The following is a 16,757-nucleotide window of genomic DNA, read 5'->3' as shown; positions in this document are numbered from 1 at the left end:
ATATGTCCTGCTTTGTCAAGCTTATTGAGTGTCATTGGAGCTGCACTTATCCAGCATCCAAGCTTTTGGAAATCCAAATACACTACATCCACTGACACCCCTTTACCCACTTTGCTTGTTACATCCTCAAAGAACTCTAATAAATTTGTCAAACACGATTTATCTTCATAAATCCATGTTGACTCTGCCTGATTGTATTGATTTTCTAAACATTCTGCTACTACCTCTTTAATAATGGATTCTAGCATTCTCGCAATGACAGATGTTTGGCTAACTAGCCTTTGGTTTCCTGCTTTCTGTCTTCCTACATTCTTGAAGGTGATATTAGATTTGTGTTTTTCCAATCCACCGGGACATTTCTAGAAACTAGGGAATTTTGGAAGTTTGTAACCAATGGATCCACCATATCTGCAGCCACCACTTTTAAGATCTTATGATGCAGGCTATCAGGTCCAAAGGACTTGTCAGCCTTAAATCACGTTATTATTCCCATTGCTCTTCTCTAGTGATAGTAATTGTTTAAAATTCCTCCCTCCCTTTTACCTCAATTTCCTACTATCCTTGGGATGCTTTTTGTCTCTTCTACTGTGAAGACAGATGCAAAATAGTTGTTCAAAATCTCTGCCAATTCATCATTTCCCATCACCAATTCCCCCAGTCTCAGCCTCTAAAGGACAAATGTTAATTTTAGCTACTGTTCCTTTTTTATAGCTTTAACTGTCTATTTTGGTATTTTGCACTAGCTTTCGCTCATGCTCTAAGTTCTCCCTCTATTATTTTATAATCCAGAGTTTACTACCTTTGTGGCTTTGTTTTTCAATATAGTCCAAGCTGCTCATACTCCCTCAACATATAATGACAACTAGTGTGATAAGATGGGACACAGTGTACAAACATGTGTGTGCAGGTCAGAGTAGGGGAAAATGGTAGAAAGGCAGAATTAAAAGTTCTTTATCAGAATGCACGTGAGAGAGAAACAGCGTGGTCAGTTACAGTGAGCGTGAGAGAGAAACAGCGTGGTCATTTACAGTGAGAGAGAAACAGCATCGTCATTTACAGAGAGAGAGAGAGAGAGAAATAGCGTGGTCATTTACAGTGAGTGTGAGAAACAGCATGGTCATTTACAGTGAGAGTGAGGGAGAAACAACATGGTCATTTACAGAGAGTGAGAGAAAGAAACAGCGTGGTCACTTTCAGCGAGTGAGAGAGAGGGGGCAGGGCTTTTAACAGAGAGAGAGAGAAGAGGGGCCTTTAACAGTGAGAGTGTCTAAGGGTGTGAGACCATTAAAGAGCACGAGAGGGAAATGAGTGTGAAGAGCAGCTGATTGGTGAGTATTTCTAATCTTTAAAGTAAAGGTTTTCAGTTTGTGTTTAGATATCTAGTCTTTTTTTCTATTTTTCTAAATGATAGCTTTAAGTAAAAGATTGATAGTGGTGTGTATGAAAGTTAATTATAATGAAGTGTAAAGAGTAGGGATACGAGAGTATTTAATTCATAAATTGAATAAAATACAATAGCAATGGCAGGATGGGTTAGGTGTTGCTGCTGCAATATATGGGAGCTGGACACCAAGGTGATCCAAAGTGAACACATCTGTACCAAGAGATTCCAGCTTGAGAAACTTTGGATTGGAGTTAAGGAGCTGGAGTCTGAGCTGCAGACATTGCGCCATATCAAGGAGGGGAAAGTTACCTGGACACATTGCTCCAGAAGGCAGTCACGCCCCTCAGATTAGGTGCATAAGAAACAGGAACAGGAGTAGACCATTTGACCCCTCGAGCCTGCTCCGCCATTCAATAACATTGCTGATCTGCTTGTGTTTTGATTTCCACATTCCCATCTAACCCTGATAACCTTCGATTCCCTTGCCTAACAAGAATCTATCTACCTCTGCCTTAAAAATATTCAATGACCCTGTCTCCACCAACTTCTGAGCCAGTAGATTCCAAAGTTTCACGACACTCAGAAAAAATTTCTCCTCAACTCTGCCCTAAAAGGGCGATGCCTAATTTTAAAACAGTGCCCCATAGTTCTGGACTCACCCACAGGAGGAAACATCGTTTCGACGTCCACCTTGTCAAGACTGTTCAGGATCTTGTACGCTTCAATCAAATCACCCCTCATTCTTCTAAACTCCAGTGAAAATAAGCACAGTCCGTCCAACCTTTCCTCATAAGACAACCCACACATTCCAGGTATCAATCTAATAAGTCTCCTTTGAACTGCCTCCAATGCATTTACATCCTTCCTGAAATAAGGAGACCAAAACTGAACACAGTATTTGAGGTGCGGTCTCACCAATGCCCTGTATAACTGAAGCATAACATTCTTACTTTTATGATCAATCCCTCTCACAATAAAGGATAGCACTCCATTAGTCTTCTTAATTAATTGCTGTACCTGCATACTAATTCAAGTTTGGTCTGTGATCAGGGACAGGAGGGTGTGACTGCAGGTGAAGCAGGTTTGGGGACCCAGGGATAGCATTCGAGGTGCCTCAGCCCCTGCAACTGTCCAACAGTTACATGGTCCTTGCAAGCTGTGTGAATGAGAGCGGGGACTGCAGGGAGGGTGAAATGACCTCGGCACCATGGTCCAGGGAGCCATTCAAGTGGGGGAAAGGGAATGGGAACATAGTACTGGTAGAGGACAGTATAATTAGGAGGATAGACACTGTTTTTTGCAGCCATGACCGTGAGTCCCGATGGCTGTGTTACCTGACCTGTGCCAGGGTAAGGACGTCTCGGAGCTGAAGAGGAAGTTGGAGTGGGAGGAGAGGGGTCCAGCCGTCATCGTCCATGTCGGCACCAAAACATTGATAGTGCTAGAAAGGAGGTTCTGCTGAAAGAACTTGAACAGTTAGGAGCTAAATTAAAAAGCAGATCCAAGGTAATAACCTCAGGATTGCTACCTGAGCCACAGGCAAACGGGTAAATAAAGTCAAGGAGTTACATGCGTGGCTCAGAAAGTGGTGTGGGAGGAATGGGTTTCAGTTCATGGGGCACTGGCGCCAGTACTGGGGTTGAAGGGAGCTGTTCCGATTGGATGGGCTTCACTTGAACCGTTCTGGGACCAGTGTCCTGGCAAACCAAATAACTTGGGCTGTAGAGTGGGCTTTAAACTAAATATGTGGGGTGGGGTGCTCTGGAAAGGGGCTACATAGGCTTACAAAGAAAAAGAACATGGCAGACTTGCAGTGCAGCTATTTAGGTAATGATACCCAGAGTGAGAGAGGAAGGGATAGAGTGTACAAACAAAAAAAAAGTAGCAAATAGGGTCAAAAAGGGGGAAAAATGGTAAAAATTCAAAATTAATGGCTCTTTACTTAAATGCACATAGTATCTGGAACAAATAAAATTAATTAACGGCACAAATAGAGGTTAATGGGTACAATCTTAAAGTCATTACGGAGAAATGGTTAAAAGATCAAAGCTGGGAACTAAATATTCAGGGGTATGTGACTTTTTGAAAGGACAGGCAAGAAAGAAAGGGTGGTGGGGTAGCTTTGTTAGTACGAGATGTAATAAGCGCAATAGCATGAAAGGATCTTAGATCAAAAGATGCAGAATCCATATGGGCGGAGGTGAGAAATAACAAGGGGAAGACGACACTGGTGCGAGTAGTCTACAGGCCCACTAACAGTATCTATACTGTAGGACAGAGAATAAGTCATGAGATAATGAGGGCATGTAAAAAAGGCAGTACACGAATCATGGGTGACTTTAATCTTCATGTAGATTGGGAAAATTAAACTGGCAGAGGTAGACATGAGGAAGAATTCATAGTGTGTATTTGGGACAGCTTTTTTCGAACAATATGTTATGAATCCAACCAGGGATCAGGCTATTTTAGATCTGGTAATGTGTAATGAGGCAGGTTTAATAAAGGATCCCATAATATGGTAGAATTTAGCATTTAGTTTGAGTGTGAGAAACTTGGGTCGGAAACAATTGTGCTAAACTTAAATAAGGGTAATTACAATGGAATGAGGGCAGAGTTGGCTGGAGTGGACTGGGAAAGGAGTCTAGCAGAAAATGACAATTGATGAACAATGGCAGTCATTTAAGAAAATAGTTCATGACTCTCAACAAAGATATATCCCAGTCAGGAAGGAGGATTCAAGGAAGGGGATAAACCAATCATGGTTAACCAAGGAAGTTAAGGACAATATCAAATTGAAAGAAAAAACGTAAAATGTGGTAAAGATTAGTGATAAGCCAGAGGATTGGGAAAGTGTTAAAAACCAACAAGAGATGACCAAAAAAAAATGAGGAAGAAATAAACTTTGAGGGTAAACTAGCAAGTAATATAAAAACGGACAGTAAGAGCTTCTTTAATTATATAAAAAGGAAGAGAGAGGCCAAAGTGAACATAGGCCCCTTAGAAAATGAAGCTGGGGAAATAATAATGGGGAACCAGGAAATGGCAGAGGAGTTGAGTAAATACTTCAGTCTTCATGGTAGAAGATACTAATAGCATTCCAAAAATACTAGAGTATCAAAGGGCAAGGGTGGGGGGGGGGGGGGGTGGCGGGGCAGCAGAGGAAATAAATACAAAAACTATCACAAGAGAAAAAGTACTAGGGAAACTCATGGAGCTAAAGGTTGATAAGTCCCCTGGACCTGATGGGTTGCATCCTAGGATTTTAAAGGAAGTAGCTACAAATTTGTGGATGCACTGATAGTAATCTTCAAAGAATCCTTAGATTCTGGAAAAGTTCCAGAAGATTGGAGAACAACCGATATAACATCCTTATTCAAAAAGGGAGACAAAAAACAGGTAACTATAGGCAAGTTAGCTTAGTATCCGTCATTGGGAAAATATTGGAGTCCATTATAAAGGAAGTAATAGCAGAGCATTTAGAAATACATAATCTAATCAAGCAGAGTCAGCATGGCTTCATCAACAAATTTATTGGAATTCTATGAGGGAGTAACGAGCAGAATGATAACGAGGAACCAGTAGATGTAATATATTTGGAGTTCCAAAAGGCGTTCAATAAGGTACCTCATGCAAAGCTATTTAAGGTAAGAGCCCATGGGGTTGGGGGTAGTATTTTAGCATGGATAGGGGATTGGCTTACTAGTAAAAAACAGAATAGGAAAGTGGGGCATTTTCAGGATGGCAACCTGTAACTAGTGGAGTGCCACAGGGATAAGTGCTAGGGCCTCAAATATTTACAATATATATTAATGACATAGATGAGGGAAGTGAATATAATATTGCCAAACTTGCGAATGACAAAAAAATAGGTGGGAAGGCAAGTGGTGAGGATGACACAAGGAGTCTACAGAGGGATAGGTTAAGTGAATGGGCAAAAACTTGGCAGGTGGAATATAATGTGGGAAAATGTAAAGTTATGCACTTTGGTAAGGAGAATAGAGGAGCTAAATATTATTTAAATGGAGAAAGATTGCAGAAGGCTGCAACACAGAAGGATTTGGGAGTCCTTGTGCATGAATCACAAAAAGCTAACATACAAGTTCAGCAGGTAATAGGGAAGACAAATGGAATGTAGGCCTTTATTTCAAAGGAATGGAGTATAAATATAGGGAAGTCTTGCGAAAACTATACAAGTTACTAGTTAGACCACACCTAGAATACCGTGATGAGTTTTGGTCCCCTTATCTAAGGTGAGATATACCGGCATTGGAGGGAGTCCAAAGATGGTTCATGAGGTATGGAGTTCACCCGGGTATGGATGGATTTTCTTATGAGGAGAGGTTGAGTAGGTTGAGTACTCATTGGAATTTAGAAGAATGAGAGGCGACCTTATTGAAACATAAAAGATTCTTAGGGGGCTTGACAGGGTAGATGTGAGAGGTTGTTTTCCCTGGTGGACATAATCTCAGATTAAGGGGGTGCCCACTTAAGACAGAGATGAGGAGGAAATTCTTCTCTCAGAGGGTAGTCAATCTGTGGAGTTCTTTACTGCAGAGGCCGGGTCATTAAGTATATCCAAAGCTGAGATAGGCAGATGTTTAATCAGTAAGGGAATCAAGGATTATGGGGAAAAGGCAGGATAATGGAGTTGAGGATTATCAGATCAGCCATGATCTCATTGAATGGTGGAGCAGACTCAATGGGACGAATGGCCTATTCTGCTTCTATGATTTATGGTAACTAGATGGATGAACTGATAGCACAAAGAAATAAATGGGTGTGATATGATTGCCATTACAGAGACATGGTTGCAAAGTGACAGGAAGAAAGGACTTGAAGAAAGGAAAAGGTGGTGTTAATAAAGGGCAAGATCAATATTGAAAATGTATCTTGGTTCGGAGAATCAAAATGTAGAATCAGCTTGGGTGGAGATGAGAAATAGTAAAGGAAAGAAGCCATTGGGTGGGAGTGGCTTATTGGCCCATTGATTGTAGGTGCACCATAAGACAGAGTATACATCAAGAAATAATGGGAGCTTGTAAAAAAGGATACTGCAATAATCATGAATGATTTTAATCTTCATATAAATTGGATGAATCAACATGACAAAGGCTGCCTGAAGGATGAATTCATAGTGTATTTGGGACAGTTTCCTACAAAAACTTGTTCTGGAGACAGGATTTAACCTATAACCTCAGTTTAGGATCCTCCAGAAATGAATGATCATAACAACACAATTTCACATTCAATTTGAGGGTGAGAAGTAAGGATCTGAAACTAGTGCCTTAAACTGAAATACAGGCAATTACAAGTGTATGAAGTCAAAGTTGGCTAAAGTGGACTGGGTAAATAGGTTAAGATGGTAGAGAAGCAGTGACAGGCATTTAAGGAAATACTTTGTTGAGAAAGAAAAACGCTACGTGGAAGGATGCATCATCTGTGGCTGACTAAGGAAGTTAAGGATGGTACCAACTTGATCTAAAAGATGTGTAATGCTGCACTGTGGTAGCCCAGAAGATTGGGAAAATTTTAGAAACTAACTAGGGATGGCTAAAAAAAAGAGAAAGAAATTGAAGTATGAGAGAAAACAAGCAAGAAATGTAGAAGCTTTTATTGTGTTTTTTTTTTAAAGTATAACCATTGTGGGCTGTAAAACCCCATCTGGCTCACTAATGCCCTTTAGGGAGGGAAATCTGCTGTCCTTACTTGGTCTGACTTACGTGTGAGTCCAGACCCACACCAATGTGGTTGACTCTTAAATGCAATAAATGCTGGCCTAGCCAGCAACACCTACATCCCAAGAACGAATAAGTAAATAAAGCTAAATTAAGTTTTGGTCTCAGAGGGTGAAACTGAGAAATGAGAAACAAGGAAATGGCAGAGAATTTCAACAGGTATTTTGTATCTGTCACAGTAGAACAAAAAAAATCTCGATAATAGCAGAAAAGCAGGAAGCAAAAGGAAGAGAGGAACATAAAACAATCAAAATCACTTGAGAAAAATTAGGAAAACTAATGGGACTAAAGGCTGATAAGTCTCCTAGGCCTGATGGCTTTCATCCTCGGGTTTTAAAAGTGATTGCACAGACAGTGGATGCATCAGATGAAATCTTCCAAAATTCCCTGGATTCTGGTAAGGTCCCAACAGATTGGAAAACCACAAATCAAACCACTATTCAAGGATGGAGGGAAACAGAAAGCAGTAGAGTACAGGCCAGTTAGTCTAACATCTATCATTGGGAAAATGCTAGAATCCATTAAGGAGGTAGTAGCAGGACATTTAGAAAATCATAATATAATCAAATAGAGGCAACATGGCTTCGTGAAAAGGGAATCATATTTGACAAATTTATTAAGAGTTCTTTGAGGATGTGACAAGCAAAGTAGATAATGGGAAACCAATGGATATAAGGTATTTGGATTTCCAAAAGGCATTTATATTTCAGCCACATAAAAGTTTACTGCACAAGATAAGAGCTCATGGTGTTGGGGGTGATGTATTAACATGGATAAAGGCTTAGCTTAAGAATAGGAAAGAGAGTCAGGTTAAACAGGTAATTTTCAGGTTGGCACACTAACTAGTGCAGTGCCACAGGATCAGTGCTGGGGCCTCAACTATTTATGATCTATATGAATGACTTGGACAAAGGGATAGACTATATTGTAACCAAATTTACCGATGCTTCTGAGGTAGGTAGGAAAGCAAGTTGTGAGGAGGCTACCATGAGTCTACAAATGAATATGGATAGGTTAAGTGAGGGAGCAAAAAATTGGCTGACGGAGTATAATGTGGGAACTATATTTGGCAGGAAGAATAGAAAAGCAGGATATTATTTAAATGAATAGAAACTGCAGCATACTACAGTACAAAAGATCTAGGTCTCCTTGTACATGAATCACAAAGTCAGCATGCAGGTGCAACAAGTAATTAGGAAGGCAAATGGAATTTTAGTTTTTTTTTACAAGAAGGGTGGAGTATAAAAGTAGGGAAATCTTGCTACAAATATACAGGGCATAGGCAAAATTGCACCTACATTACTGTGTACAGTTTTGGTCTACTTACTTGAGGTATAGAATTGCATTGGAAGCAGTTCAAAGGTGGTTCACAAGAGTTAATCCTGGGATGAAGGGGTTGTCTTACGAGAAGAGGTTGAACAGACTGGGGCTATACTCATTGAGGTTTAGAAGAATGACAGGTGATCTTATGGAAACATAGAAGATTCTTAGGGAGCTCAACAGGTTTAGATGTTATGGGGATGTTCCTTCACAGGGAATCCAGAGCTAGAGGGCGCAGTTTAAAAATAAGGGGTCTCTCATTTAAGACAGAGATGAGGAAGAACAAGTTCTCTTGGATGGTCCTTAGTCTTCGGAATTCTCTTCCTCCAAAGAGTAGTGAAGGCTGGGTCATCACACACATTCAATGCTAAATTGGACAGATTTTTGATCAACAAGGGGAGTCAGAGGTGTAGGAGGCAGCCAGGAAAGTGGAGTTAAGCCCAAAATCAGATCAGCCATGATCTTATTGAATGGTAGTGAAGGTTTGATGGACCAAATGGCCCATTCCTATTTCTTATGATCTTTTCCTAAGGCTGAAGGAGATTGAAGATTAATGTCAATTAGGCACAGGTTTTGTGAAGTGAATTGACTCAGACTTTCCAAACCAGTTTTGCATAGGTCGCTAGGCCTGGAAACAAAATAGATTCTTATCGTATCAGGCTACTGGGTATGAACCCAAGTCACAGAAGTGATCGGCTTTGTACTACCAAGGTCCATAGTTGTGCATTTTAGCCTCTGACCTGAAACATTAGGTGCTGGGCTTCTAAGAGCAGCTGCAACTGAAGACCATTTTGAAGGAACCACTCAATCAATTACAACCACTAGAAAACATTCAGCAAGAATTGTATATCTGAAAGCTATGGGTATCCATTGCTGAAAAGTGTGTTATGGCGGAATATAACATATAGTAATGAAAATAATACATAGTAAAGCCAAGTCAACATGATAGTAATTTTAAAAAACTTATTACCCTTTAGCAGGAATGCAAATTAGCCATAAGGGCCAAATGGAGCCAAAGAGGTCATTATCCCATTCCCAGTCTGGAGCAAAACAAACAGCAGGAGAACCAATGTCACTGGACTATTAAAAAGAGGCCTAGGTTAACATTCTAGGGCCACTAGTTCAAATCTCACCACTGCAGCTGATGGAATTTAAACGCAACTCAAAAAATTAATAAATCTGGAATTGAAAGTTAGTCACAGTACTGGTGACCATGAAACCCCTGTCGCAAAACGCATGTGATTCACTAATGTCCTTTAGGAAAGGAAATCTGCCGCCTTTAAACCATCTGGCCTACATGTGACTCGAGACCCATAGCAATGTGGTTGATTTTCAACAGCCCTCTGGAATGGGCTCGAAAGCTATTCGGATGGACAAATCCTGATCTTAGTAACACTATAATCTTAATTATATATAACAGTAGTTTCTATCCAATTAACTGCAAACCCCAAACCCTCTTCAGCTCTTGCATACTTACATCCTGGCCTAAGGTTATGAAGCTCCTCTGCAGTTCACGAGCAAACTCCAGGTTATTTGCAACTTCCTGTAACTTTCCAACAGCTTCCTATAAGAAAATTAAGATACGTTTTTACTCATCTTTAAAGTCCATCAATTGAATTGATCGTACCACAGGATGTCTTCCTTGGTCTGTCAGGGGAAATCATTTTAAAAAGCTGTTTTCCTAAATCATAAATCCTGCATGTAATAGCCAATGAGCTGACAAATTCCCAGCAGTTAACTGCAGGATGCTTTCAACAAGCAAAGTTAACGTGTAACAATATGATGATTGCTGCACCCCAAGTAGAACATAAAAAATTGAGCTTTCCCAATAAATGTCAAAGCATATAAACACTCCATTTTTATTCACTGCTAGGTCTTTGGAATTATAATTGGGCAGAAGCAAATGGAAACTCAAGAGAACTCTGTAATGTCAAATCTGTAAACTGTTACTACTGACTTTTCAAACCTGTTAAATCTTCCACTAAAAGCTGCTGCCAGGATGTGATCAGTGGAAGATACTGCACTGCTCATGACCAATGAAAGCTACCTTTATGCAGTTTACAGATTTAACAAAGTCTTGAAATTTTCCACATTGTTAAGAAAAGCCATTTTAAAAGCCTCAAATCAAACTTTAACTTTTACGCACAGGTAAAACAAACTTGAACAGCACTACTATATTTACACTTGGTGCAAAGAGGATAATACAGACCAAGGCACAAAAATGTATTCTGTTTTTATTTTGTATCTTCACACACACTTTCTTCCCTTTGGGGAATACAGGGGAAGTGTTGGAAAGATTAGCAGGCTTTTCACTCAATGGGTTGATAAGTGTGTTATTAATTGAAAATATAGTTAACAGGATTTATTGCCTTTAATTAATATTCATGCATATATTAAAGCAAGCAACAGTAAGAATAGGTCATCCAGTCTTAACGAAAAATAAGACTGGAAAACAGGCCACCTTTATCTGATCTCACAGAAGTTTTCTTTCCAGAACATACAGGTTACAAGGTACAAGTCAGGATACTTGCCTGGATGAGTGCAGCTCCAACAACAGTCAAGACACGCAACATCATCCAGGGCAAAGTAGCACAACTTGATCAATACCCCATCCATCACCTTAAACCTTCTTTCCCACCAACACACAGTTTGTACCATTTACAAGATGCACTGCAGCAATTGCCAAGGCTCCTTTGGCAGCACCATCAGGGGAGGCAGCGGTGCAGTGGTAATATCACTGGACTAATAATCCAGAGTCCCAGGCCCATGCTCTGAGGACATCAGTTCAAATCCCATAATGACAGCTGGTGGAATTTGAATTCAATTAATAAATTTGGAATTCAAAGGTAGTCTCATTAACAGTAACCGTGAAATTACCATCGATTGTTGTAAACACCCATCTGGTTCACTTACGTCCTTTAGAGAAGACAATCTGCCATCCTTAACTGGCTTACACGTGATTCCAGTACCACACAACGTGGTTGACTCTTAACCACCCTCAGAAATTGCTAAGTAAGCCACTCAGTTCTAGGATAATTAGGGATGGGCAACAAAGTTGGCTTTGCCAGCAACGCCCACATCACATGAAAGAATAAAAAAAAACCTTTCCAAGTCCATGATCTCTAGCACCTAGAAGGGCAAGGGCAGCAGGTGCATGAGAAAACCATCACCTGCAAGCTCCCCTTCTCTCACCATCCTGACTTTGTTTTAAAACTGATGCTGGGGACTCTAATCATTTTAAGCACAATTTTATCAATATTTGGCTAGCACATAAATGAGTACATGGAGAGGGAATAAGACGACCTTTCCAATAAAAGGGATATCTAGCCAAATAAGTGCATATGTAGTTCTAGCAATCTCAGGTTTTTTTAAAATCCAGAAATCACTCACCAATTGATCTTGGTTAAGGACTTCGCCTCTGTCAAGTCTTTCTTGGTAGTCATCCAGCTTGCCCTTTAACAAAAGGGAAATTTCAGATAAAAATGTCAAAAATAATGAACGTAGTAAACGCACAATTTTCAAAGTTCAAAGGTCGGATAATACAACACCAAAACACCTGAAAAATTAGAACCCACCACAAACTACAAAATTATTACTGAACAGAGACTCTTTACATTTTGCCTCCCACAGTTCTCATTTTCAAGTATACATGGTACAGATTCCGCTCCAACTGCCTAAATATCTACTTTCTACTGAGTTTAATGTCCAGACACTTAAACCATGACAAAATGCAACTTGATTAATATAGTTCACATATACAGTGGAGGACCTTACTTAAGTATAAAAGGGCACCGGAAATCTTATAATACTTGCAGTCTGTCTAAATAAAGACGAGAAGAGATCTGCCTTCAATGATTCAGAAAACTCAAACGTTTTCAGGAAGAATTGACTATAAGACAAATGTGAAAACCACTTGAGTTAGCACAATTGAGAAAATGTAACTGCCATAATTTATTTTGTACAGTTGTGTGCCCTCACTCTGCTGCTTCAAAAACTTACAACTGCTAAGAAGATATTTTAAATCTCTTCAAAAAGCTCTGTAGTATCTGTATAATACTTGAATTACACAAAAATCTTTTGGATTAGCAAGAATTAGCAATACTCCAATTTTTAAGTCTGCCCTATTTCAATTTCACCAATTGCCCATAGCGTCTTGGAAACTCCATATTGCACATTTAATACAGGGAAGAGAAGCAGCTGCAAAGAAATGCAAAATGAGACAAGAGCTGTATGCAATAGTACAAGTAGGAAGAAATATTACTGATTATGTCTCATCAATGGCCAGTTAAGTACACTTAACCAGAATTATGGATTTATTTCTAATCTATGATTTTGACAAACAAACTTGCGATTAAAAATTCTTACAAAGACAAATCAACACTTATCTAAAGTTAAAATGAAACTGCCCAGCTTTGTTGGTGTGTACTGGCAATTCCCTCTCACAATTTGCTTTCCTGGTGAAAGCATAAAACCCACCTGGTGAGTGGGGTGCAGCCTGCACTTTGAGTTCATTAAACTCCTTTGTAGACCCCTCTGGCAGCACATCCACTACAGCAAGAATCCTACACATGTTCATTACTAGTTTCATTTGCACATTTGTTTGGTGGAAGCAAACATGTAATAGAGGTCAAGCAGCAGTCCTAATGGAGGCATTGAGACCCTCCTTGGGAGGTATTTTCACAAGGCCACCAGAGACAAAAGCTGCTACAAAAACAGAGTGCTGCATGTAGTACTTGCCTCAGGTCTGCAGTTAAAATGAGAAAGTCGCAACTGGGACTTAGTGTGTATGTTCATAATTGTTATGGCACAGCCAATGGTCCCAGTGGCGTAGTGGTATTGTCGCTGGACTAGTAATCCAGAAACCCAGGGTAAAGCTCTGGGGACCCAGGTTCGAATCACACCAAGGAAGATGGTAGAATTTGAATTTAATAAAAATCTGGAATTAAAAGTCTAATGATAGCCATGAAAACCATTGTTGTAAAAACCCATCTAAGGAAGGAAATCTGCCTTCCTTACCTGGTCTGGCCTACATGGGGCTCCAGACCCACAGCAATGTGGTTGTCTCTTAAATGCCCTCCGAACAAAGACAATTAGGAATGGGCAATAAATGCTGGCCTGGCCAACAAAGCCCACAAAAAAAGTTGTTCAAATCCCAAAGGGAAACTTGAAACAACTGCCACAACTTGTTTTGCAATTTGCATAAATTTTGAGATGCATGCCAGAATTTAAAAGCAGCACACAAGCATTTAACAAAGGTCGTCAATTTCAAGAAAGAAATTAAAAGCCACAATAACAAGTATACTTGAATTCAAAAAAACATCCACAGTAGTTGCCAATGTTTGTGAAGTAGAATTTTTCTTTGGTGCTCTTCACTCAATTTTCCACTTTTAATCATTTATGGCACTTCCTGATAAGGCTGCAGAAATAGAGCAGCAGGAACCTTTTTCAAATAGAAATTGCATAACAGCATAATCCACTTTCCTGACCTGCACAAGGCGGGTACCTGACCAGTCCATTTGTGGTCAGCGAAGACGACGACCCGGGTGACATCCACCACACCTGATGAATAGTCCTTTTTGCCATTGTTGGGGCAAAGACTTGCAAACAGAATATAACTCATCCAATATAAATTGAGAGTCTTGACAGGATTTCAAAAGAGAAAACTAATTGTAATTCCCAGTGTTAAGAAGCTCAATGTTAGATATTGCGTGCATAATAGTTTTCTGACCCAGAATCTTGACCAGTGTGCCATCTACTGCAACTTGAATATACCAACTAAAATGCTCAATAAAGTCAGCATCATATTTCAATGAGGGATAGTATTCTCTGAACCTACCTTACTAGAAATGAGGATTTTCCAGAACAATTTCAGTTAAGGTCCCATTAATGTGCCAAGAAAAAAGATAGATGGACAAAAGTTAGAGTAAACTAAGATTCAAGGTGAAATGGCATTGTGACATACACAGCACAGATTTTAACAGGCCAGGGAAAGAACAGCAGTCTGGGTGTACCTACAACACATGGGCTGCAGCGGTTGAAGGCGGCAGGTCACCATCACCTTCTCAAGGACAATTATGGATGGGCAATAAATGCTGGCCTATGCAGCAATGCATACACCACATAAAATTCTTAAAATTACTCGAGGCAAGACAAGGGTTAGAAATAAAACTGAAGAGTTTATCCATTAAAAACTAAGTATTTGCTGTATCTTACAGACAAACTTTGGGAACACCACAACTTCTGAAGAACACTCATACTCATTATCCTTTAAAGTTTCCATGCAATGGATTTAAGGGCTGAAGCCTGTATTTCTCAAATGGACCACTCAACATGTGTTTAATAAAGTAGCACTCTCAACTGCAAAATGTACTCCTTTAAAAAATGCAAAGGAAAACAAATGTAGGAAGCAGAAACAGCAGAGAAATTTCTACCAACCATTCTAAGGTAACCCTTTACATCTGTCCACAAGCTGTGTCAGCAGTGATCATGACAAGAAGGATATGGCCCAGGGCACTGATAAGGGATAAAATTTGGAAATAGAAGAAAGTTTCCCCCTCAGAGAAATAAGCTGTCATTTAATACCAACAAGGGAGATGGAGTATAAAAATCAGAAAGTCTTGCCAGAACTGTATAGGACATTCATGAAGCCACATTTACAAGTACCAGTTACAGTTTTGGTTTCCTTACTTAAGGAGGGACATAATTACATTGGAAACAGTTCAGAAAAGGTTCACTGGGTTGATTCCTGGGAAGAAGGGGTTTGTCTTAAGCATTAAGCTTATACTCATCGAGTTTAGAAGAATGAGAGGTGATTTTTTAAAAAGTCATTCATGGGATGCGGGCGTATTGCCCTCAAGAAGGTGGTGGCAAGATGCCTTCTTGAACCACTGCAGTCCAAGTGCTTTAGGTACACCCACAGTGCTGTTAGGGAGGGAGTTCCAGGATTTTGACCCAGCAACAGTGAAGGAACAGCAATATATTTCCAAGTCAGGATGGCGAGTGGCTAGGAGGGGAACTTCCAGTTGGTGGTGCTCCCATGTGTCTGTTGCCCTTGTCCTTCTAGATGGTAGCAGTCATGGGTTTGAAAAGTGTTGTCTAAGGAGCCTTAGTGAGTTCCTGCACAGTGCTACTGTGTGTCTGTGGTGGAGGAAGTAAATGTTTGTGGATGTGGTGCCAATCAAGCGGGCGGCTTTGTCCTGGATGGTGTCAAGCTTCGGGAGCTCATCCAGGCAAGTGAAGAGTATTCCATCACACTCCTAACTTGTGCCTTGTAGATGGTGGACAGGCTTTGAGGAGTGAGGAGATGAGTTACTCACCACAGGATTCCTAGCCTCTGACCTGCTCTTATAGCCACAGTATCTCAGAAAGCATGTTAGTGAGGTGGTGAAAAAGGCATATGGGACACTTACCTTTATCAATCGAGGCATAGATTACAAAAGTAGAGAGGTCATGTTGGCGTTGTATAGAATCTTGGTGAGGCCACAGCTGGTGTACTGTGTGCCGTTCTGGTCACCACATTATAGGAAGGATGTGACTGCACTGGAGGGGATGCAGAGGAGATTCACCAGGATGTTGCCTGGGATGAAACATTTACATTATGAAGAGAGATTGGATAGACTTGGGTTGTTTTTGTTGGAGCAGAGGAGACTGAGGGGCGACCTGATCGAGGTGTACAAGATTATGAGGAGCATGGACAGGGTGGATAGGGAGCAGCTGTTCCCCTGAGTTGAAGGGTCAGTCACAAGGGGACACAAGTTCAAGGTAAGGGGCAGGAGGTTTAGGGGGGATGTGAGGAAAAGCTTTTTGACCCAGAAGGTGGTGACGATCTGGAATGCACTGCCTGGGAGGGTGGTGGAGGCGGGTTGCCTCACATCCTTTAAAAAGTACCTGGATGAGCACTTGGCATGTCATAACATTCAAGGCTATGGGCCAAGTGCTGGTAAATGGGATTAGGTAGGTAGGTAGGTCAGGTGTTTCTCACATGTCATTGCAGACTCAATGGGCCGTAGGGCCTCTTCTGCACTGTGAGATTCTGTGGTTAGTCCAGTTCAGTTTCTGGTCAATGGTAACCCTCAGGATGTTTATACTGGGGAATTCAGTGATGGTAATGCCATTGAATGTGGAGGGGCAACAGTTGGATTCTTTCTTGTTGGAGATGGTCATTGCCTGGCATTTGCATGGCGCAAATGTTACTTGTTAGCCCAGGCCTGGATGTTGTCCAGGTCTTGCCACATTTGGACATGGACGACTTCCGTATCTGAGTCATCACAAAAGGTGCTGAACATTATGCAAATCATCAAAGACATCCCCACTTCTGG

At 40.6% G+C, this 16,757-nt stretch overlaps 1 protein-coding gene across 1 annotated transcript in view; it reads right to left on the bottom strand.

Moving 5' to 3' along the window:
* Positions 1 to 16,757, bottom strand: part of caprin1b (cell cycle associated protein 1b) — a 200,413-nt gene that overhangs the window by 168,530 nt on the left and 15,126 nt on the right. The window contains exons 2-3 of the mRNA XM_041197734.1: positions 11,830 to 11,892; positions 9,917 to 10,003 (exon numbers count right to left, since the gene is read on the bottom strand). Of these exons, the coding sequence (XP_041053668.1) occupies positions 9,917 to 10,003; positions 11,830 to 11,892 (150 nt within the window). The remainder of the gene's footprint in view (positions 1 to 9,916; positions 10,004 to 11,829; positions 11,893 to 16,757) is intronic.

This window comes from Carcharodon carcharias, chromosome 10 (genome assembly GCF_017639515.1).
Source record: "Carcharodon carcharias isolate sCarCar2 chromosome 10, sCarCar2.pri, whole genome shotgun sequence".
NCBI lineage: Eukaryota > Metazoa > Chordata > Chondrichthyes > Lamniformes > Lamnidae > Carcharodon > Carcharodon carcharias.
Note: the sequence above shows the minus strand (reverse complement) of the source record. Positions and strands in the feature narration are given on the sequence as shown.